This window comes from Ciona robusta, chromosome 10, assembly GCF_009617815.1.
Source record: "Ciona robusta chromosome 10, ASM961781v2".
Taxonomy (NCBI): Eukaryota; Metazoa; Chordata; class Ascidiacea; order Phlebobranchia; family Cionidae; genus Ciona; species Ciona robusta.
Window position 1 is genome coordinate 1,992,026 of NC_143244.1, and position 24,110 is coordinate 2,016,135.

The 24,110-nt window shown below is 34.0% G+C and overlaps 1 protein-coding gene across 1 annotated transcript; it reads left to right on the top strand.

Moving 5' to 3' along the window:
- Positions 1–562: 562 nt before the first annotated feature.
- On the top strand, positions 563–24,110 carry LOC149729450 (serine/threonine-protein kinase SIK3-like). Its single transcript, XM_089887313.1, has 28 exons — positions 563–704; positions 824–1,135; positions 1,876–1,992; positions 4,556–4,619; positions 4,812–4,973; positions 5,300–5,424; positions 7,441–7,564; positions 8,129–8,274; positions 9,538–9,621; positions 11,281–11,409; positions 12,154–12,366; positions 13,493–13,588; positions 13,784–13,890; positions 14,226–14,403; positions 15,052–15,246; positions 15,487–15,566; positions 15,917–16,087; positions 16,440–16,578; positions 17,140–17,244; positions 17,663–17,772; positions 18,046–18,154; positions 18,353–18,454; positions 19,274–19,363; positions 20,602–20,710; positions 21,003–21,845; positions 22,166–22,341; positions 22,702–22,795; positions 23,051–24,110. The coding sequence occupies exons 2-28, from the start codon at positions 974–976 to the stop codon at positions 23,062–23,064; spliced, it is 4,044 nt and encodes a 1,347-aa protein (XP_089743439.1). The 5' UTR covers positions 563–704; positions 824–973; the 3' UTR covers positions 23,065–24,110.

Here is a 24,110-nt window from a genome sequence, read left to right on the forward strand (position 1 = left end):
ATAAATGGCAAATGCGGAACTTAACGCAATTATATTTATAAATAAATATTGGTGCTAGTGAAAAATTTTCCCCCTTGCCTACAGAAAAAAACGAGACACCAAAAAAACAATGATCATCCTTCTGTTTATGAACACAACAAGTCGTAGCTGTTCGCATGGTTCTGCACTGCCGCACAGTGAACACATGGCCCAACACTTCGCTATTGAAAGAAAGAAACGGGGAATAACGTTCACAAACGGTTTAAATATTCAATTTGAGGTGAAACAATAAAACCATGTGTAAGATGTGTTTATATATTATTATATTATGCATGATTCCAAGGCATTTTTATATCACGTAAGGGTATTTGACTCCAAAATATGTTTTTTGGAAAATCGATTTGAATAATTAATTTTTTGTTATTTTTTAAAAATTTATTGGACTTTTGAGAATAATTTCAATATCATGAACTGTGCAAATAACTTTCGCAATTTTGAACTGACATAAGTTACCCAGATAGTAAAAAAAAGAGTTTGTAAGGTTTATCTCGTCGTATAATGGCGCTAGACAGTTAATATTTTTAATGAACAAAGTTGATAGATGGGTACACACCAAGGTGTTTTCATGCTGTTTGTCGGTTAAAGTTGACGGTTTGGTTTACTTGTCTGGATGAAGGTGCAATACGGTGTCTATATCAAACAACAGGCGTCTGTGAAACTTCCGTGTACGTCGCTCTTTGTAACTATTTGATCTAAATTGTACATCCAAAGTGTTTAACTATAATTGTTTTGGTATTCGTTTGTTTTCATACCATACGGTTTTTGAATGTATTTATTCTTACAGGAATATGCCAACAAATTGTGATAACTCTACTTACTGCTGCAGAATATATAATATGTTTAAAGCAATGTAGAGACAAATTTAGCTCTGTCATTCCGAGTAATTCTTCTGTGACTACTTGCTTCAATAAGCAGTGCATTCTGCAAGTGCAACATGACGTCAAATGGGCAAGTAGGAGATGCATCTTGTCAACAAAATAATTCACACAAACCACCAAGCTATGTTAGAGTTGGTTGTTATGAAATTGAACGCACGATTGGAAAAGGCAACTTTGCTGTCGTCAAACTTGCAACTCACATTCAGACAAAAGCCAAGGTCATTCTTTTATTTATTTTTTCAAATATAAAATAACTCTTTTGTAACTAAATTATTTGCAAATTCCCATTGCAAAGTAGCAGCCTACTTAAGATAGAAGAAGTAAATTTTGTTTATCTGTTTTCTAAGTATTTATATTATTTATTTGTGTAAAAACTTTTCATTTATGTTTACTATTTGATAGATTTTGGAGGTTATTCTAGTACAACATAAATAGGCTATATACAGCTTTGGCAAAAATCAACCAAGGCTTTACAATCCAGTTGTTTTTGTTTATTTGCAACAAACTTGGGTATTTACTTTTCTGTTTACCACAAGTGCCACAGCACTTTAAAAACAAATTTATGCCGAGGAGTTGCGGTTTCTCCGGCTTGTCCATCTCCATTAGAAGAATGGCTCTTACAGTTTTGCCGGGGGCATTTTTGTGAATAACTATTGGAATAATGCTATGAGACTTAAGAGTATGCTGAAATACCAAGGCCTTTGTAGTCATGTATGGAATACTTGTGTGTTACAGTTTATTCTCACAGAGTATCCATTTTGCATCACACAAATCGATGTATAAAATTATTAATAAAGTTAAGTCAATAAAGTGTGTTTTTTATGATAATTTTCCTTACTAAATAACAGTAAAACCCAAATTTATTTTAGTTTTTATACACATGGTAAAAGCCCAAAAGCTGTTCTGATAAAACTACTTGTGTATTTTTGGTTTGCTAATTCGAATCTTTAATATTTAGGTTGCCATTAAAATTGTGGATAAAACTCAACTTGATAAAGAAAACTTGAAGAAAATCTACAGAGAAATCGAAATAATGAAGGAGTTAAGACATCCACATATTATAAAGTTATATCAAGTATGTCTGATGTATATACTAATTTATTGGTTCTAAACTACATAAACATACAAAAGCAATATATATAGTCCTAGCACCCTGAATGTTAGGGTAATGAGCTAACTCTGGCCTAAATCTAAATCTACTTGCATTATTTTACACAATTATGACCGAAACAGGCTATAATAGTGTAATAGTTCGGTTAAACAATTTCTGAAATATGTCAGATCCCTTGTGTATTGATTGTAGTCTGTTTAGGGACCACTGTAGTAAACATTGTGAAAATAGATTTAAAAAAGATTTTACAAAAGTAAACTTTCATCCTATATATTTTGCCTGTGGTCATACAAAAGGCTGAATTCTTAACATTTTCCGCCAACATTGAATATGTGTCAACACCTATTTACTGCCTCCAAAATATACTTTTCCACAGTTGTTTGTCAGTTTAGACTTTATCCAACTTCTTTGTTTTACAGATAAACTTTTATGTAAAATATAAATTCTTTGCAGTGTATTTCTGATTGTTCATAAATGACTATCTTTACCTTTGTTAAAATCACAGGCTTATCTTATGATATAAATGGGAATAAATATGCAAACATCTGTCATGAGAACAAATGTGTGAAATTTTATTGATCTGTACATTTCTTGTAGCTCCTAAAATCACTGGCACTATGCCCTTTGAATTTATTTACTGTGCTGTTGTTTTTGCTTGATTTTTCAGACCATGGGAACCACTGTGTGGTTTTGGTGGTAATTTTTCATTGAATTCTGTGTTTTCATAAACAATACGCTTCGTGCATTCCTGTGTGCAAGCGTACGAACATAGTGATTTCTTACCTCTCATATTACACAGTCGCCATGTGCCATAAATTTAAACCTGAATATTTGCAGTTGCCAAGGGCAGGGTAAATTACAGGTCTCTGGCATCCATAATATTTGTATTAATGTTAAATCTTAGGCCTTAATAATGTAGTTATCTCATATATTCATATGAAAACTATTTGCACTTGTTACATCATACCCATGGGCCATGGCCATAACACTAGATTTCGCATCATTGTTTTAGAAATCAATTTTTGTGTATAATTTTATTTCAGATGCCTATAAAGGCATGATTAGTGTGTATTGATTGAATGTTGGATGGGGGAGTTGCATGCATTTAAATGTAGCAGTATCTGATAAGAAAGTTGGGTCATGGGATTAGTCATAAGATTACACAGAAGCAGGAATGTTACTTATTTAACTAAAATTTAGACCGAAACTATGTAAAACTCTACACCCCATGCTTTAACTGGGCATCTGTATCAGACAAGTTTACACTACATTAAGTTACTGTAACATAGTTTGCTCCAACAGCAGTTTGCGCCAACAGTGTTTATTAAATGATTAAATACTTTTTGTATCAAAAGTAGTTATATACGTATTTCACAACACATCACGATGCAATGAAAAATGAGTCAAAACTTTCAAAACTGAATCCCGCACGCTACCATACGCGCATACTCAAGTAGCAATTATCCATCGATAGTGATGAATTAACCGTCAGTAAAAAATTTAAACCCTTTTCGCAATGCTATACTGCCATGCAGCAAATCGTTTTCCTAAATTTCTTCTTTCAGTACCTTGGCAGCGATTTACAAAGGTGTTTAGTGTTTTTGCAAGCTTACCGTATAAGGGTTTAATGGTTAACTGACCAATTTACAAGGACAGATCCACTGCCAACATGAGATACCTCTTAAATGCTTTCCTTATCACCATTTTCCATGTGTTAGGAATTTGTTTTACCCATTGGACCCAGCCCACATGGATTAGTTATCCATTAACCTCAAGATGATTCATTCCTATTCATTTGAACTCTTCATAAACCGAGTCTCACGTAATTCCAGACCGCATGACATTTTATATTAACCTAATTATTTGAGAAGCACAGATGCTTTGTATTGTAGCATTAACAGATAGGAAACCTATGGTTTAATTAAGAAAATATTCACTTTTCTCTATTTGGGTTCAACAGCCACACTTTTTAACTGATGCTATTTGATTCCCTTCTCTTTGTTTTACAAATAATAAGGGCTTTTTTTCTTTCCAAATGATAATAAAAAAATGATGATGTATTACGGTAAATAGAACCAACTGCATAGAAAGTGTTGGGTATTTTAATCTTTGGTAATTTAAGTTTGATAATAATAGACTCTTATTACTCTTTACTTCAAAGCCAATACCTTTATAGCTGTAGTTTATGAGACTCCTGTGGTTACATAGTTAAAATAAAAGGCTTGCAAATTAGGTCACATCCTTTTAGTTGGTTATGTTTATAAAATTTGTTCTTACAATACTTTTGGTCACATCAACACTTACTTGACCAATCAAAAAAATAGATATTAATCTCCTTGTGTAAAGTTTAATATTTAATTTAAAAATATGCTGTTTATAAATTTTATAAAAAAAATGCTGGTTAGAGTGGAAAGAGCACAATATCTGTATGTTATACAACTTACACCTTTACAAATCATAGATTAAAATAATGTGTTCAGTTCATTGATAATTGAATTATTCAAACCAACACGTTTCATCCATCCAGGTGATGCAGACGGAAAACAAGTTGTTTCTTGTCACTGAATATGCAAGCAGCGGTGAAATCTTTGGTAAGTCTTTTCTCACAGTTACTTCCATCTTTGTTTAAGGATAAGATTATACATAATTGATGTAGATGGTATTAGTGGCTCCGCCGAGCTAAGTCTTTCTATTTATTACTTAAGGAATGTATTCGTATGCACGATATAATCATTCTTATGGTCATGCCTCATATATATCATGACTATATTTTTACTATATAGATCACCTTGTGGCACATGGGCGCATGGCGGAGCGTGAAGCAAGGATTAAATTCAAACAGATTGTTGCTGCTGTCTACTACTGTCACTCTCGTCACGTAGTTCACAGAGATCTAAAAGCGGAAAACCTCCTTCTCGATGCAGGAAAAAATATTAAAATTGCTGGTAATTTAAGTACAATAAAATGAAATGTTTGTTTGTACTTGAAAAATTTGTTGATTGCACATTCATAAAAATTTACATGTAGGAATAGTTATTTAATGGTCACACTTCTTTGTCATAACATACACTTTTGCCCCCTAATGGCTAGTGTCTGTTCTATTTTTAGTTTTTATAGAGTTTTTAAAGATTGTTTGTCCCGTTAAACGTATGTGTCCTAAATTCCAATATAGGTATTTTTATGTGAGGCATTAGTTCTACTATACCATGCTCAAACTGTTAAACCTACCAAACTGGTAATTTCATTTATCCCTAATTTTGTCCTTGCCCAGATTTTGGCTTTGCGAATTACTATAAAGGAGAAGATCTGCTGAAAACCTGGTGTGGTAGTCCCCCATATGCTGCTCCTGAACTCTTTGAAGGCAAAGAATACATTGGGCCTAAAGTAGACGTTTGGGTATGTAATCATATCACTATAGGATCATATACCATCCCTCTTACTTAGTAATGCCACTGTCATCAAACCTGTTGTTATATGAGTGTATGATGTCACAAAAGGTGGCCTTCCACACACTTTGTGGTGTCGAATTTTAAATTATTGTATTTGGTGTGGCACAAAACGTTGTCTAAGCGACCAAAGTTCTTCCAACACAACAACAGCTGACAGATTTGTTGGCAGCTGTGTTGTCTTCACGTGTAGCTTGCCTTGGGAAAAGATTTCTTTATCTCGATAATTATCTTCCATGCCAAAATTCTTTAATAGTGAGGTCCATTTCTCATCAGTCATTGTAAAAGCATGATGGGTTAGGCTGTCTGCATAAAAGGCTATTTTTTTACGTCACATGCAATTGCCCATGGGCGACATGGTCGTAAGTCGTGTCAATACAGATAAAATTAAGTAGTTTATGTATACACACTCTCACACATTGGACCACCAATAATATTTTATTAGCAAAAATACTTTTCCCTCAGCTTTTTAAATTTAGTCTGCTTTTAAAATCATGTTTGTGTGTTTGTTTATACAAGTGTAATTTATACGGCTCTATAACCTCGGCACGGCTGCAGGCTGCTATGTGTTGTGGTTTGTTTTCTCGTGGCCCTGAATTACCAAGCAAACATCAGGAGGTTTAAGAAAATATGTCATTACCTTGTTGTTTGTAAAACAAACCAAATGTCCTATTGCTTTAAGTGCTAAAAACTGCCCTGCACAGTAAAAGCGTAAAGCCAACCACTTTTACGAATGCCAGCGTGGAATTAACGCATGTTTTTATTGGTTTCAAGCATCACCACACATTGCGGCATTAGTCAAATGTAAGAGGACACTGCTGCCACACTCGCGCCGTCGTTTGTTCTACCTGAGAGAGAATTACATGTGCGTCAGCGTGACGTCAGTGTAGATTCTCCCCCGTGGCGGTCTGTCCCCTGAGACTGTTATTTAATCTCTCCCTTAGACACGCACAAAACATATGTTTTTCATGTGTTTACCTATCACTACACTTTAATACCACAAGAGCATATCAAATGACAGGTTTACTTTCCATTACCTTACTCTTACAAATTTTATAAGATACAAATACCAGCTTACTATAATAGTAAACAACATTCAGTATTGTCATGTTATAGTATGGATCATCTCATTTGACATATTAAATTAATTTGAATTTACAATGGTTTTCATTGTGTGGCAAACACAATGTGTGACTATCAAAACGCTGCATTTATAATCCTGGATTACTTGGTTCTAAACTTGAATTTTTTAAAATATTTTTGTAATTTTAAATACTTTATCACCCCCAGCAAGCCAGACATAATAAAACATTAATCTTAATCACCAACAAACCTAATGACGGTCTTTATTTAATTTTGATGGCCAGCTCACCTTTAAGTGTGTGTTTTACTGATGATAACATAATATGTAAATAGCCAACAAACACACGATTGTTACATCTGTATGTTTCACAGCCAGCAAAATATTAATGTTCAAGAGAACTTGGTAGAGTAACAGATCCGTAAGATAAGCGTCATTGCGGCAACTTCACCAACTCACCAATTACTTGGAGATAAATCTTGCCTAAGGCAAAAATCTTAATAGTGAACTTCCAATTTCCCGCTACTAGGCTTGTCACTATGGCTTTAATTGTAGCATATAAAAGTACCAACATATCTTCATTAGCTTTCCATGAAGTACTATGTGTTCTCATAATCTACGGCACGTCACTGTCAAACTACTTTGTTGCATAAATTACATAAACACTTAAGGTCAATAACATTTGCCTGCTTTAAATGGCATTTCATGTCAAAACATTCACATGAATTTTAATACTTATAACATATCAATTCTTAAAGCTCTAATTTTTATTTGATTTGATCTATTAATAAACACTGCAAATATCTTATTGCTAGAACTAACATTTACATACCAACTTGTACAGCGGGCGCTCTGTTTACTGTTTTTGTTTGTAATTTGATGCAGAGCCTGGGTGTCGTGTTGTACGTTCTAGTTTGCGGTTCTTTGCCCTTCGATGATTCGACCTTGCAAGCACTAAGACAGCGAGTTCTAAGCGGAAAATTTCGGATTCCCTTCTATATGTCATCAGGTCATACATAAATTTTTTATCCTTTTGCTCTGTACTTGAACTTTGGGTTAAATCTTAAGAGAATTTACAAGTGTAACTCTCTAAAGGTACATGAGGTCTAGGAATTGGGTTTTCTATGCAAAAAAAACGGGTTTCTTGTTAACTATGCAAATTTGTTACCAATCTGTACACCCATATTAAACATAATTATTTAAGAGGCATAAAACTAAGTCTGAATGTTTTGTGCCTAATTTAGGTGTTCTGACAATATCACTTCAGTGTTTGTTTAATTTTTGAAACCGGGATTACATTATACAATTTAGCACCACAGTTTTATGAGTAAATAGAATTTACCCTGCTGGTATGTATTTATGCAAACGAGCAGATCAAAATACATTGCATTGGTCGTTCATCATTAAAAGTTTCTGTATTTCATGCTATGATTGTAACTGCAATTTAACAATGTCACTACAAATTTTGTTAAAAATTTAACTTATAAAACCTATAAAATCCAATTACCATTTCAAACAGCTGACCATTCAAACTTAATGCCCACTCTGTGTTTACACTCATGCTTATTTACAGACTGTGAGCATTTAGTTCGTAACATGTTATTAATCAATCCATCAAGAAGATATTCCATGAAACAAATCTGTTCACATCGCTGGATGAAAACAACGGAAAGAGATGAAACATTTGAACGTTTTGTCCAGGAATGCAGCAACACCCAGGTTGGTGATCAGTTGCACAGCCAGATAACTAAATAGTTCGGGATTCCAACCCATCAAGCATTAGTAATGCAATGAACTGGAAGTTCACATAAAAATATTTCACACCATGTTTATTTTAATAAATTTTTCAAATATGTCGAGGTTCCCAAACTCCTCCTGCCTGCACTACTGTTTATGGCTTTGACTTTAATACCTCGATAAATGCTTTGCTACTTTTGAGTGATCATTGATATAGAACAGTGATATAGTACTGTATTATGAAGATTGATCTGTCATACTATTATATTAAATTTTAACTTATTAGTTTACAATTATTTATTCGAAAACAATTGTAAGCTTAGACTTATATTTTTGGCTACATTAACTAATTGTTTAATAACTAATATTTTAGCTTTAAAATATAAAACACTGACATTCTGATAAAGTGTGCTGCATAGGAGAAAAAACTTTGGGTAAAGTAAATTTAGATTAATTTTTATGCTAAAGATAGATTTTTGGATAATATATTATAGCTGGTAGAATTGTATAGCCTACTATATAAAATCCTATTTTAAATAAATCAAAGGCACCAAAAAATATAGCAAAATTATTCAGTGCCAGATCTAATTTTTCATTGCAGTTACCCAACAAGCTTTTAAAAACAAATCAGTTAAAAAAAAAGTTTTATTATTAAATTGCCTCATTTCTGTACAGTATATTGTTTTTTACAACTACTTATTTATTACTTTATATATCCTTAACAAGAACATGAGCACAGTTGTAAACTTAACAGCATTATGTCTATTCTACACAACCACTAATACTTCTATGGTAAAAATGACATTAGTATTTTAAAGTTAATTTACATTTAATATGACAGATATTCTCTCTAAATCATTAATCCCCGTCTAATATCAATTCTAATGACTTCATATTATATATATTGAAACTCAGAGACATTAAATGAAATAGTAAACCAGAATAAGCGGCCAATTTTTAGTCCGCCGTTGTTACTCAGTGGTTAGGCGGTTGTATAGTAATCAAAGGATACCGGGTTCAATGCTCGCTACTGATACACAAATTTGTTTTTTTTACACTCAAATTACATTTCTTTAACTTATTTGTCACTAATGGAGTTGTAGCATCTTGGGTTTCAGGGTTATAGACCAACTGTGATTTGCATTTGCCATGCTGTAGGACCAACACAGAATAAAATAGAATGTATTGTAATTTTGACTTTAAACGCGCATGCATACATAACTAATTTCAATTTTTTTTCAACAGAAACAGAATGAGCAGGAACCATTAAATGAATTTGTTTTGAATGAAATGGTATCATCTGGTGTTGACAAAGATCGTGTGATTAACGTGAGTCCTTTATTTATTTATTCATTTTAATTCACATTTCCTAAAACATAACAGCATAGGGACTAATATGAAATGTGTTTGTATGATATGTATGTCATTACAAGTTGTTTATAATGATGTAAGATTATATGCTTTTGCATTGGCTTCTGTTTAAAAATCACTTGATCCATAAACAAATGTTTTAAACAATAGATCAAGTTAAATTAATAAGATTGTATTTTCTAAGATTTAATTAAACTTTATCGCAGTGTTATCCGAATTATTCACCATATTTGTCATGTCTAGGCCATTAAATATATGAACACACCAGTTTTAATGTTTCCTCTAACACTTAACTGTGGAAGGAATTCATAGTTTCCAGTATTGACAATTTACGAGGTTGTTCCCAAACCAGTTCTCTTAACATTACCAACACAGTGTCCTTTTGTCAATGGATCCACCAATCCAAACCTTGTTTGTTTACCAAGCAACAACCTTCATTGGTGACATAGAATCACGTTATGTAAACTCTTCCTTACAAATTACTGTAACCCACTAGTAAAACATGCTCTCAAATTCCACACAAGACTTTTATGACCCACTGTCTCTCATGAAGTGTTGCCCTGATTCCTGTAAATTCCTTTGAACAAAAACATTCAGTCAAAAATTGTTGCAAAAATTTTTACAAAACATTTCGTTGAAAAAATATTCAATTAATTGGATTGTTACAAAATAAAATTTCTTTTCCCAAATTCTTATAAATTCTTAAATTTGACGTGAACTCAATTGCAAATTTTGACCCAAATACTGAATAGCTGTTTCCATGTGTTGACACAGGCTTTGCACTGTAGTTAATTCATCATATGTTACTTGCATGCATTGAGTCATAGGTAAACTTGTTGCCTGTAGTATATAGTATTTAGTAATGTAGTAAAAATCTGCTGTATAGCATTAGCATATCCTTTTGTGTTTCTTTGGTTACTATAATGCAGTCACATATTGTTCTAATCAATATTATTAAGTTTTACTCTAAAACTGATGTGTATATTCACTGCCACAGTTGCCAAACCCAGGATGGCAGGGTCAGCAGGTGCACTGAAATTTTAGTTACTGCATTAATCAGTATATATATATTATAATAAATAAGTTTGATGACTTTACAATAATGTGCAGTAGCTATCCCTGCCTCCCCTTTTGGCACTTATGTTCACTGGAATATAAACCTCAGAAAATTAATATCATAACTTTTTAAACTAATGTTTTTAATAAAAATTTTCATTGAGGCCAAAAACCCAAACTTGATTCAGTTGTTTTAAGTTTCGAACAATAAATGAAAAAAACCTCAAACCTATTGTTGTATTGTTATAATACAGACTCGTAAAAAGCTATATTTTCATTACAGTTAAAGAACCTGAGCAAATAAATTTTACAATTCCTAAAACTTCATGTTTCGTTTTAAGTTTTATAAAGATTTGAGCCAAACACTTACACCTGATTCATTTTCTGTTCCAAGTTTTAAACAACAACAAAATAACTTCCAACATTTTTATAAATTGGGGCAATAATTCAAACCACAAATTTTTTCTGTTTCATGTTTAAAACAAAAAAGTTTAAATCTTTTCTTAGCCATCCATGTTAATTTAGCCCACAAACCACAACTAACAATATTCATGTTTGCAGTCAATAATGAACAAGGAGTATGACAACTACAGTGCGTGCTACTACATTCAACTGGAGAAGTGGCGAAAGCACGCAGCAGCCAAAGCTTCATTGATAGCTCACTCACATGCCAACAATAACTCGGTAGAGGTGAGCTTATGGATGTGTTTACGAGCCCCTAAAAGCAATAAACAATAAAAATTCCTTGCATAGCAAGTTGTATTGCATCTCACTTTCATGTTTATTCATAGGCATAACATTACGAATGACATGTCATTCCAAACCTCAAAATATCATATATCACCCTATTTGCTATAATTACAATCCCCACATTAATCAGATCCCCCTTGTTTCATCCCAGATTTGTCCGAAGTTTATAAAAACAGTTCGCAATTGTGTTTGTTTCTCAATAATAGCTTTTCTCAACAATGAATTTCCCATGTACCAAAAATCAAAGTAATTTTCTTCAGTTGATTACAAACATACTCACCTACAAATATACAATTATTTTGTCTCCTTTATCATGTGGGGTTATTAGACTGCTGTTCCGTAGAAGCATGCAGCATTATACTGACATTCAATCAACTTAACACCATGTTGATTGTGATTTATAGTCAGCACCTGCAAATACAAATCACTACTTCATGTTATAGCAGCTGCCTGTAATATCAGCTTATTTTCGCTTCTTCAAAGTAAACATATTTTGTGCTCTCATCAGTTCAACTATTTTTTGCCATTCTCTTATTATTAAGCATATTTTTTTCACCTTTATTTTACTCTTAGGTATATTTTTGGTTAATTTTCACTTTTTTCCAAATATAATACTGATCACATTTTGTGCTGATACTTCTAACTGTTTTTAATTCAATTACAAATCTACCTTTTTTTACACAGATAACCAACTCTTCATACCACCCCCACAACCACACACCCCAACCCCACATACTGGGTTACCCCTTTGCCCCGGGTTCAGCCACGATGGGGTTAAAACCATCCATGTTACCCCCACCACGCATGCCCACCTTAAACATGATGCAAACACCTCCAAGTCTTAAAGTAACTGAAGCACCTTGCATGGAAACTGGAATTCCTGAAGTTGTAATTCATGTGAGATGTTTTTCTACTATTTTCTTATATGATGTATTTCATTTACTGTTTAATTCATATTCATTCAGGGATAGTTAGACCCATATTGTTAAACAACAAAACAAATCCAACCTGTTGATTGTAATGTTAACTGATTAATGCAGGGCCGAAATAGATACGAATTTCTGTGAAATTAATCTTATTGGTTTTAACAAATATATTATATATATGAATATTGATTTCAATATAGGCAACTGACAGTGAAGAAAAATCCCATGGTAGGCCGTCCTTACCATGTGTTTTTGTAAAAGAAAAATATTTAATTCCCTAGAGTTCACAATAAACAAATGTTATTTCCCTATAATACTATATGAATAACCAACACATTTGTATGACCAACACTGTATCTCTCTTTTTGTTCTTTGGAATAAACGCCGGTATAGAATTAATGAAATATTGCTTTAAAATATGTTTGTATACAAAAGGAACCGAAAAGTCTGTAATAATTTATGTCTAGTGGCAAAAGTAACAGAATATTTATCATTGAGAAAAACACTTTTTATTGATGTTCTTTTATTTCTTATTTCCCTCCACAAGCAATTACGATCATAACAGACAGTTGATCACCTTAAATTGTCCCACAAAGTGGCAATTACCTTTGATTTATTACCACTTATTTTTCATATTCAGTAACTAAATTATCAAAACACGTCTACTAAGCGTTATGTTTTCAAACCAATTCTTTGAGATTTTAAATTTTATAAATCCCAGATTTCTTTATGACGGAACTATAAAATAAATATATCTTTTATAATGTGGCACTTTGTAACATAATTATGTGGAAAATAGAATTGAAATGTTAAAAAACAAAAACATATTCCATATATCAAAACAAACCATCATAGGCCAGACCTGGCATGGCAGGGAAGGCTGGCCAATTCTGGAATTTTCTAGATCAATTTAATCATTCGTCACTATAACCAATAAGTTAGATTTGTTTCGCGTGCGTATCTAACTATCCCTGCCTATCCTACATTTTCAAATGTTTGGCTATGCAATACAGTAAACAGTGCACTTTTATATTTTCAATAACTTTTTGTCATTCATCAGATTTAAATTCAATATCTTAACATGTTTGTTTAAACAGCCTACCATTGCAATGGATACAACAAGGAACAAGCTACAATTAAACGTACCTCACTTACAACTTGTTAATGAAAACAACCAAGTTATTATTACTAAGGTAAGAAAGTTTAATCGCCCTACACCAGGGTAAAAGCTGGTATACTATTTAAACCGTGGTGCTAAAACAAAAGTTGGGCATTTTGTAGTATTTTAATACCTGTATTGCATTTGACAATCTGCATTTATTTTGCAATTCAATATATGTTTTACCATATAATAAATATCCATCCTAACATATAATATCAATGCATAGGAAGGAGAAGTTCCTTCTGATGAATCTGATGCCGAGGAGCCGTCACCGGAGGCCCTCGCTCGTTATCGATCCATGAGAAGACACACAGTGGGAGTATCGGACCCAAGGTATTTTGTGTGGTTAATGATCAGTTGCTTCTTTTTTTAATTTCAAATAGATTTACAAAGATTTCTTGGTATAAACACAATTTTTTACCCCATTTATTTTTAACTTGTTGTCATGGTATGAAGCTAATACTTTGACAGCATTCAGTTTCTTATACTGATACAAACATAGAAATGCCCTTAACATCAGTACTTTTATATATTCTACAAAAGCTTTATTTTTTTTAATTTTAATTGTCAAACATTCAGAACCTAACTTATTGATAAATTAAGCACTCTATACTTTGGCATATTCTTCTAGATAAATAAGTAATTTCAACAAACACTGTTTCCACCAGACCTGAGCTTGCAGTACATACAAGTGGTTACGTTGACGACCAAGCCAGCACCGATGAATCTGCCAACGTTGGTCTTTTACAACGAGCACCTAACTTTCCCCATGTACTTACCAACCCCAACCTACCCCCAACACAACTTAATAATCCATTCATGCACTTGCAGACATTACAATATAAAGTGAGAACTTGATTTAATATATATTTGCCCCTTTAATATATTTTTAACTATTTTTTTTTATGTTCTTGTGGGTGTTGTAAAACTGTGTTGCTAAAATTAAGTCAAAGTCTGCAATTAAAAATGTACAGATTTTACTTTGTAAAAACATAGCAGCTAATATTGATACCTTACATATCCTTGTTCATCAATTTATATATTTCTATTTGCATTAAACTTTCACTGCTTATAGACACCTAACAGCAGGTAAAAGTAGTTTACACCTAAAACTTGGGCATCAAAACATAACACCGACCTCCCATGTTACAAAGGTTACTGCTATGATACCCCTGTGGTTAGCACTTGGTGTGACCCCAGGCACCCCTTATATTACATCTATGTTAGGGAGCAGTAACTTTAATAATAATTCAAATTAAGTTAACATTGTTTTTATTTTATATTATCTAAGTAGTGACCCTCCCCAATCATATACATTTATGTTTTGTTTCAGTGATTCTGCCTTTTATCTTTTTCCGCCTGGCCTCCCTTGTTTGACCTTGTTGTTCTTTCATTTTAAACATGTGATTGTGCTGTGTGGGTGTATCATTAAACCAACTATAAACTTAACTCATTAAACCAACTATAAACTTAAACTCAATACTTCTTCTTCAGGAGCAAGGTCTTCTCAAGCCTCCGGCTCTCCAACTTACCTCCCATGATCCGATGGGAAGAAGAGCCTCGGATGGAGGAGCCAACATCCACCTCTTCCTACAGGATCGAAAGAAGCTCGCATCCGCTAGAGGGCAGTCTCAGTTAGCTCGACAGAACCAGACTATGTCACCACATATGCTGCATGAGAGTGACGAGGTAGGATTGATGTTTGTATAAATTAAACCAATATTTAAGAACTTAGTTTAGTGTATCAAACAGAACATATCATTGCCCCAACACACTAGCATAAATAAAAATAAATTAAAAATCTGTAGATTTATTTTTAAAATAGATTTTCAGAGCTTTAGTTGCGCACTGATGTTTTAAAGTCCAATTTAAATAGAATCCTATAAACTAACAAAGATTTGGTTTTAACATTTATGTACCTTATGTTAGTTAAATGGAAGCCTCACGGTTCCTGCCACGAAAACTGATGAAGATTCAGAAGAGGAACCTGATCAAGAAGCTGTGAGAAGGTATGGAGTAAATATATAGGGGTGATATAGAGGTTAACACGCCTCGATGGTATGTGTTCAAAACTCAAAGCAACCAGTTAGTAGGTTTACGTGTATGTAATGTAAGGAAAGATACTTAACGGAAATTGCTAACCACTAACCCAATGGCCGCTTATGGTTTCTAAATTGTCAGGTATACAATAAGAACAAAAAAAAACAAAAAAATAACTGTAAAGTTACATACGGTTAACTCGTATGCAGCACAAGATTATTGAATCAGAACTCCTGTCTTATAAATGTTGTTGTCCTGCAACGTGAGGATGAATAAGTGACATTCATTTATATAAGCCCCAACTAACCCACTACTATAGATACATGGCTGCACGTGGAGGAGGTAAGAGACACACCATCCCTGTTATGGACATCACTGATGTAGAGGAGGTTATTAAAGCTCCCCAGCATCCCAACCCATCCCACATTATGAGCAACCACATACGTACCAGAGCTAATAGACGACCAGGACTTCTCTTCCCACCAGAATTGTAGGAAATATTTTTTTAGGATGATAACAAAACAAAAAAACCCTCAATGATATTTTTCCCACTTGTAATACCTGGCAACAACAACATATACAGTAATTTAAAGATGTTAGTTTCGATGTTGGGGTAATGGACCAACTCTGATCTCCTGACCCATGTTATATAGATACACAATATATTTCTAAAAAAATAGCGAAATTAACCAAGCATTGTTTTCAAAATGTCTTAACTAATCTTTTGTTCTTTTATCGAAACTGTATGAACACCATCAGCATACCATATTTATACAAAATACCATGCCCATACATGTCTTAGTGTATTCTTTATACCCTACATATTATAATCCTATACATAGAGATCAGATGCAATCCAAGCAACCTTACCAATCCATGGATAGATACCGACGCAGAGCATCAGATGGTTCAGCAAGCTTACTTGCGTTTAAAGCTCAACTTGAAGCAAGTAGATTGCTACAATTCGACAGTGTTAAACAGGTATGTGTATATGGTCTAGCAGCAACCGAACTACACTACAAATACCATTTAGATATTCAAACTGCGACATAGTGTCTGGTGCCGTGGCACAGCTTGATGCTGCTAACATTTTTGATATTTGTCAAGACAATTAACAGCAATTGCTGTTAAATATGTAGTAACTTGTAAACAGATGAAACAAAACGGTGTAGTGACTTTGCTGCGCAATAAGTTACATTAATTCATTTAATATAAGGCTTCTCTTAATGTGGAGGTGAAAGCAAGGTTTCTTTAAGCATGATAGATATAGCTTCTGTTGTAAGATCTTATAAGTTTTAGGTTTAAGAAAAACTGATTAAAAACTGTTAATAAAGTAAGATGTAATACTACTTTGTTCCGCACTAGTTTTGTTATAACATTATTGTTTTAAACAAAAGTTGCAAGATATGCACTAAACTTAAAGAAAGACCACTTTATATAAAGGAAGTAGGTTTACCAATATAAAATAAATACCAAGATAAACTGTTTCCTCTTTCATGAATGGATGACATCATTTTAATCTCATTATTTTGCATCAACCAGGAACACCAGCAACTTACCCAACAATATTTGGCCGGACAAAATGACACAACGTATCTCTACCAACAACGCCATGCAAGGGATTTGCATGGGATGAGGCAACGTCATGTATGTAGATAAATTGTTTATAAATTTGATGTTTTCCAAAACAATATTCTTAAATATTTTGTCACTATAATATAAAAAGGTTTTTCGGCTCTTCTGGTCTATGAAATGTTGGAATAACAACTGATTTATATACCACAGGTGCTGAGAAGATTGTTTTACCATTTCTAACATTTGTAAACCTCTTTTGGACAAACTGTGATGACATATGCATAACCATGTTTTAGTTGATGTTATTTTACTTGAAATAGTGTCAATTAACCTTGTTTTTACACATCCTTGACAGAACCTACAGTTTTCTGCTCATTTCTCTCTCCTAAAATTTATTTCTCTCTACTAAAAATAAGGTCCTTAATATCTGCTCATTTCAAAGCAAAAACAATCTCTTCATTTTAATAAGCATCCGTATCTTATCTTCCAGCTGATCCACCAGAAAGTTTTATCACCCCAAGCTTCCCCTCCTATTCCATCAAGCCCCAACACCCAACATAATACTGAATCACATCATCAATTGTTACATCATTTACAAAGGTATAATGTTCTTTGACGATTAAAATATAATTATCTTCATAATGGGCAAACAAATGAAACCTCCTTGATTAATGTGGCAAATACAATATACTTTGGCTTCAAACTAGCATGGTAACAGTTTGGGCTTAAAACTGAGATGATAAAACATATATGTCACCCCTGATCCAAGTTGAGGTGAAATGTCATCCTTAATGTTACGTCTTTGACTACACATTTCAGTAACTGAGAAACAATGCTACTCTGATTTACCCTTAACATCTATGTTCCTACCAGGCTCCAACTGCAGCAAACCCAAGGCAGTCCACCTCCACAACTTGTAGGCCACCCTCAGTGTTCACTTGGTGGGAGACCAGTGTATAGTCCGACCAATGTACCTAACACAGTAAGTTTTAATCATTTATTTATATATATATACAAATGCAGAAAACCCATTCAAATACCAATCAAAATTTATCATTAGTTATTTTTTCTGGGGTAATATACCAACCCTTGTACTAAATTCCAAATCCTCCGGCGTGTCTTATACATATAAAATAGAAAGTTATTTACTTGGCATAAATCAAGTTATTTGTTACCACAGCACCATGCATTGATACGACAATCTAGCGATGGAACAGCTCAACAAAGAAGAATCCAACAAGCCCAGTTATCCATGAATGTTCAACAATCTCTTAATACTGAAGTAAGTTGAACATTTATAAACCTCTCATGTAACATCGTAGGTGTGAAACCACAATGACAACGTATTTTAAGGGATAACAATCTCCTAATACTGAAATATGTATCAGATTTTCTCTTATATAACATTGAATATATAATATAGAAAGTGTGAAACCACATTTGCACTGTGTTTTTAAAGGATATATACCGACATGACATAGCAATATTATATAAGGCTTGTGGTACAAACCTAGTCTTATGGTTTGGCTTGTTTTATAACAGAGTAATTTAGAACCGCTGCAAGTTTTGGCAAAATTTCTGCTAAAGTTCTTTGTGTATTTTAAAGTTTATTGGAAAACAACATCAACTGTTATTCTTGTTCAAAATAAGCTGTTTATGCATGTTTTGAAGGTTATAAGGTCTTAAAAGGGACTGTATCTGTTGTTCAAACTAAATTGTGTGAGTTCAAAACTATGCGCAACACTTTAAATTTCTTATTAGTTGTTAATATTCATTTTAAAAGTTGATTGGGGAATTGAAAGAGAATTTAAAATACTCCTTTTTAAAACAAGTCGTATTTGGTTTTTGCTCGATTTAGTTGTTGATGTGAATTTAAAAACCCATAGGGAAATTGTAACAGACTGTTTTTGTTGTTGAAAACCCACTGTGTGCGTTCAAAACATGTTGTGTGTGTTTGTTATGAAGTTAAACCCCTATGTGGCCTTTTTCCCACCCTGAGTGTGAGAATGGCACTTCTAAGATGTGTATGTCAACACTATACCTCAAGTTAATAAGTAAATATAGCAGAGCACTGATTTAAACACAACCTTTATCTCCCTAGAGCTTGCCTCACACAACAGAAGCAATATTATGTCACAGCGAAAACAATATTATGTCATCACATCATCCTGTTAATAGCAACCTTACCAAGGTAGGTTAAAACCTCCAGGGATATTCTCACACAAGTCCACAGTTTGCATTTCATCATGAAATGTATTTTATTTACATCTCCATGCACGTCAAAACACAGTGTGCAGTTGTGGTAGAGGAAACACCATAAATATAAAGCAGTGCTATTTCTCGAATAAATTAGTCCCAATTGCAACGTTTGAAATACAATAATATTGTCTGTATAGCAGCAATATTTAGACTTGATTTTTCACCACTTGTTGTAATACCCTAATACTAACTAAACCAAAGGTACTTAGGACATAAAAGCTACAACTGGATCTCTTATATATGGGTGCGACAAAGCATAGCAGTCTAGAATATAGACACCAGTTGTCTAAAGATACTTATATAACATCAATCATCATACCTACAGGCTACAGTTATAATTACTGTTTTATATGGGTGAACAAGCATAGTGACATAGAATAGCCTATAGTTATGTCACAGATTCCTATTCTAGAAAGCTTAACTACAGTCTACAGTTACGTTCCTTTACAAACAGGCGAGGTTGTACAGTTGTAATGTATAAGCACAGATCCATAATATATACATATTGCACACATTTACTTATCCCTATTATACCACAGATAACTAACTTAGAAAGCTGCATAGAAGAAGATGCATCCAGCTTATCTGACGAAGAAATACATTGCTTGTTTACAAGTTTTGAGGATACTAGTGAATGTTCAGATCAGTCAGATTCATTTCATTCAGTTTTAAATGAGCTTGAACTTGATGAGACAGATGAAAGTTATTTCCAATCAAGTCAGTGGCCGAGAGAGTTACAGTTTGAACAAGAGTTAAGCCAAAGTAACCAGGATATATATCTTTCTATACTGGTGAGATATTATGGTAGATAAGTAATGTTTGTTTAGTTGATATGGTAGACCTAAACACTCCATGTATTTCTATAATCCCTCAAAATATACTTCAGCAACTGCAGAAATATTGTTTGCATAATTACAGAGACAAACCTAAGCCTAAAGGCAAATGAATTTGTCCAAGATTGGTTTCATATATTCTAATGAAACATGACCTAAATTCCAGGTTCCCCAAACTACTGTGATCTGGTCTGTCCAAAAAATTCGTGCTTTACTTTATGGCTTATAGATATTAGATATGCTCTGATGTTACAAAACACTTTAACAAGCTTTTATTAATCAGTTAGGGCAAGTGTTGCGAAAAACAACACCAAAAAAACACTCGTTTATCTCATAGGAATGCCAGCAATCGGATGAGGTTGCCCAGCAAAGCCAGATGGTGTTACAACAACAGATTGCTTCACAAACCATGGTTAACCCATCACCTTACATGTCTTCTGTACAAGGTAGTATTTTGCTTGTGTTTAATCTATTGTATATTTTAGGATACAATTAGTATAATGTCTAATACTGTTGCATTACCCAGTTTGTATACTACACTGTTGACTCTAAAATAGTTGATTCATTTACAAAGGTAGTTACATTACAAAATGCTTAAGAAAATTTGACCATGACTAAATAATCATATTTAATGAGCAACTTTTTACTGCAGGCCAATTACAGAGCGTTAAAACAGATGATGTTACAGTTATATAAGTGAAACCTTTTTACTGATTTAATCTCCTTTTTTCTTTATAGGAATAAAGATAGGAGAGAATCCTGTCACCCTACCCATGTATATGTCCCCATATACTTACACTGAGTACCCACCGCATGCATATGATAGTCCACACCAGGGTAATACAAACAATAACAACCTGCATACAGTAAACCAGGGAGTAGAGACAAGCGAAACTAACTTCCAAGAAGAAGTAGAACACGCTGCTGGAAACAACCAGGAAGTAGATTTAGAAATGGATGAAGTCCAATACACAGAAGCAGACACTGAACCCCGGTATCTTGCTACACATTTCAATCCACTCCACTTTGCCAGCCCACTAAGCACCACTCAGGCTTCAGGTGCATTTCACAACACAGACTTTTCCGCGGCTCCGACCTTTGGCTTCGATATGAGTGCCACGGCTTCTGCTGCAAGCCACATACCGAAGTCATACCTTGCCCGAAGGTCGCAAAACAACGTCCAATCTCTGAGTGGCCGCTCACCTCGTTATAACAACTGGTACAAACCCAACCATACTTACCTCCCTTCTGTTGGTGAAGAGGATTGCCGATCTTCTTTAAACCAAGAAGAGAACACCCACCCACCCCTCAACCACCAACGCTCCCTCTCCCCTGGTGAGGTGTTCACATGCGACACACGAATCCCCAAACCCCCCCACCCCCCCCTAGACCATGACCCCTGCACCAGTGTTACAAACTCCCACCTTCCTTACAGTATTGTGCCCACAGTGGCAATGGACGCTATAGACACCGGTTTCTCCACAGTTTCAACGATGACAATGACTTCTTCGTCATCTGCAGAGACGTTACCCACGCCCATGCCACACCCACAGCCCCGTAGTTCACCCTTTAATGAGAAAGGTAGGATTTTGTTCTGTGACACAGTGGTTAGCATGCAGGCCTCTAGCTTAAAGATTAATAGTCTCAATGCATTGTTGATGTATGTATTATTGATCAAAACTGGGTAATTGCTCTAATCAACCACAAAGTGACATACATGTTAACACAAACAGCCACAAGGTGTATGTGTTAGAACATTTGTAATTTCCCTGCCATACGAGGATGTATAAGTTACATTGGTCAGCAGACTTTATTTTAATCATTCTACTTGATTTTGTTGGTTAATTCACATAACTTGATCAAAAAAAACACAACCTTAACATAAATATCCCCCCCACCAGAAATGCTTGCCCCCCAATTCTTGTCGAGCGTCAATCTTTCCGTAGCCATGCCAACCGTCGACATATTATGCGAGATACAACGTACTTTACAAACGAGGTCACGCTCTATCGACTACAAGCAAGAATCCGAGTTGAAATTTGCGCTTCGGAAAAGTAACGTGTGTCTTGAGATGGAGGTATGTGTTGATATATTAATATACTTTATTTTCTAGTCTATATGGGTGAGATCGTTATTAGAGCCCGATTCTGCATAATAATGGTTTTACATGCAATGTAATGAAGCCTAATACATGAGTTTCAATATATATTACTAAGGCACGTGTCGGTAAACCTGAGTCAAACATATTAATTTCTCAGGCAAGATTGTTCCATGTTACATAGTTGTATGACAAGTTAGAAGTAGAAATATAAATGAGTTTAAGGTACATTTAACTGGTTTTAGCGAGTGGGTTATATTTGCAAAACTATCTATGTACTTACATTCAGTACATATGGCAATATAAGGTGTTAGAACAAAATATTATGTTGGTTTCCAGGTATTTGAAGGTATTCAACAAAACTGTTTAAAAATACGAAAGCTCGCCGGTGATAACTTGGAATATAACCAACTGTGTCGAGAATTGTTATCAGGTGGGTGTGTCAGTGTGTGTTAATGTGTCAGGGGTGTATGTTAAGGTGTCTTTTAAAGAAAGTAACTGTGATAAACTCTCAATGTGTCCTGTGTTTGTGTAAGGGAGTATGTTGACGGGTATTTTAAATGTTGTGTGCGTTAATGTGTTATGGTTGATTTTGTTAAAAAAAAAACAGACTTTTTACACATTTGTGAATTTTAGATCTCTAATATAAATTTTTAAAATAAAAAATATAATTTTTGTTTTCCAACAGGCATGAAGTTATGACAAACAATGCCGTGAATTTCCTTCTACTTCTCACGCTGCTACAAACAATGGCAGTTATACTGTACTTGATTACACAGACCAAGACATAGATAGTCTTGAGTAGAAGTGAAGATTTGCCAACTTAAATAGTTCCAGCCACACCTTTTCAGTATTTTACCAGATTTTAAAAGTTTTAATTGTATTTTATAATTTCGAAAACTTTATTTTTTTCTCAAATTGGTTTTAATAGGCAATTCTGAACCTGTTGGTCATGGAATGTCATTATTTCAAATCTTTTACCGTTGTTTAGTCCGCCTATGAGATTTTCCATGACCGCCACCCTACACACAAGCTTTGTAATGCTTTGTACATGTTTCATGGTCAAATATGAAGATTCACCTTTTACTGTACAACAACTAAGCTGCACGATCTACATACCTGCTTTGACTATTTTGTGTGTCCTTACATTTACAATGGCTGCCCTAAAACCTGGTCTGCTTGGTTTATTTTACTCCATATTTTCTTCTATTGAACTAAATGGTGTTTTCAGTTTCTCTTTTTTTCGCAAGAGTTTATTCGAGTTCTGTTGTTCTGTAAGAGTTTTAAATGTCAGCTGTTATTCATACCTGTTCACAAAAGTCTTAAAACCAGAAGAAAATTTGCCTTGTAATCCAGAAAAAAAGGACATTTTGAAGCTGAAGTTATAAAACATTGAAAGTACATGTGTTTGCTTTTGTAAGAAATCTGCACGACTTTAATGCTGTGCGTGAAAATGTTGCAACTGACCTACAATTGGAGATGTAAATATTTCCTGGCATGCCATACGTTAAGAACTTCATTCACTACGATTAAAAATTAAATCCGACACATTGAAGTCATTGTGAAACCATACACTTGGGCTACAAAGCTTCTGCTGTAACACCCCTCAGTGTGTGTGGTTTGCTTTTGCACATTTTGTAACAGGAGTTCTTGCATTTCGTTGGGTTAAATTTCATCGTGAATTATTGTTCCCAGCATTTTTAGTCTGTCCGTATTCTAACCTTAATAAATCAAAATCTTTATTTGTA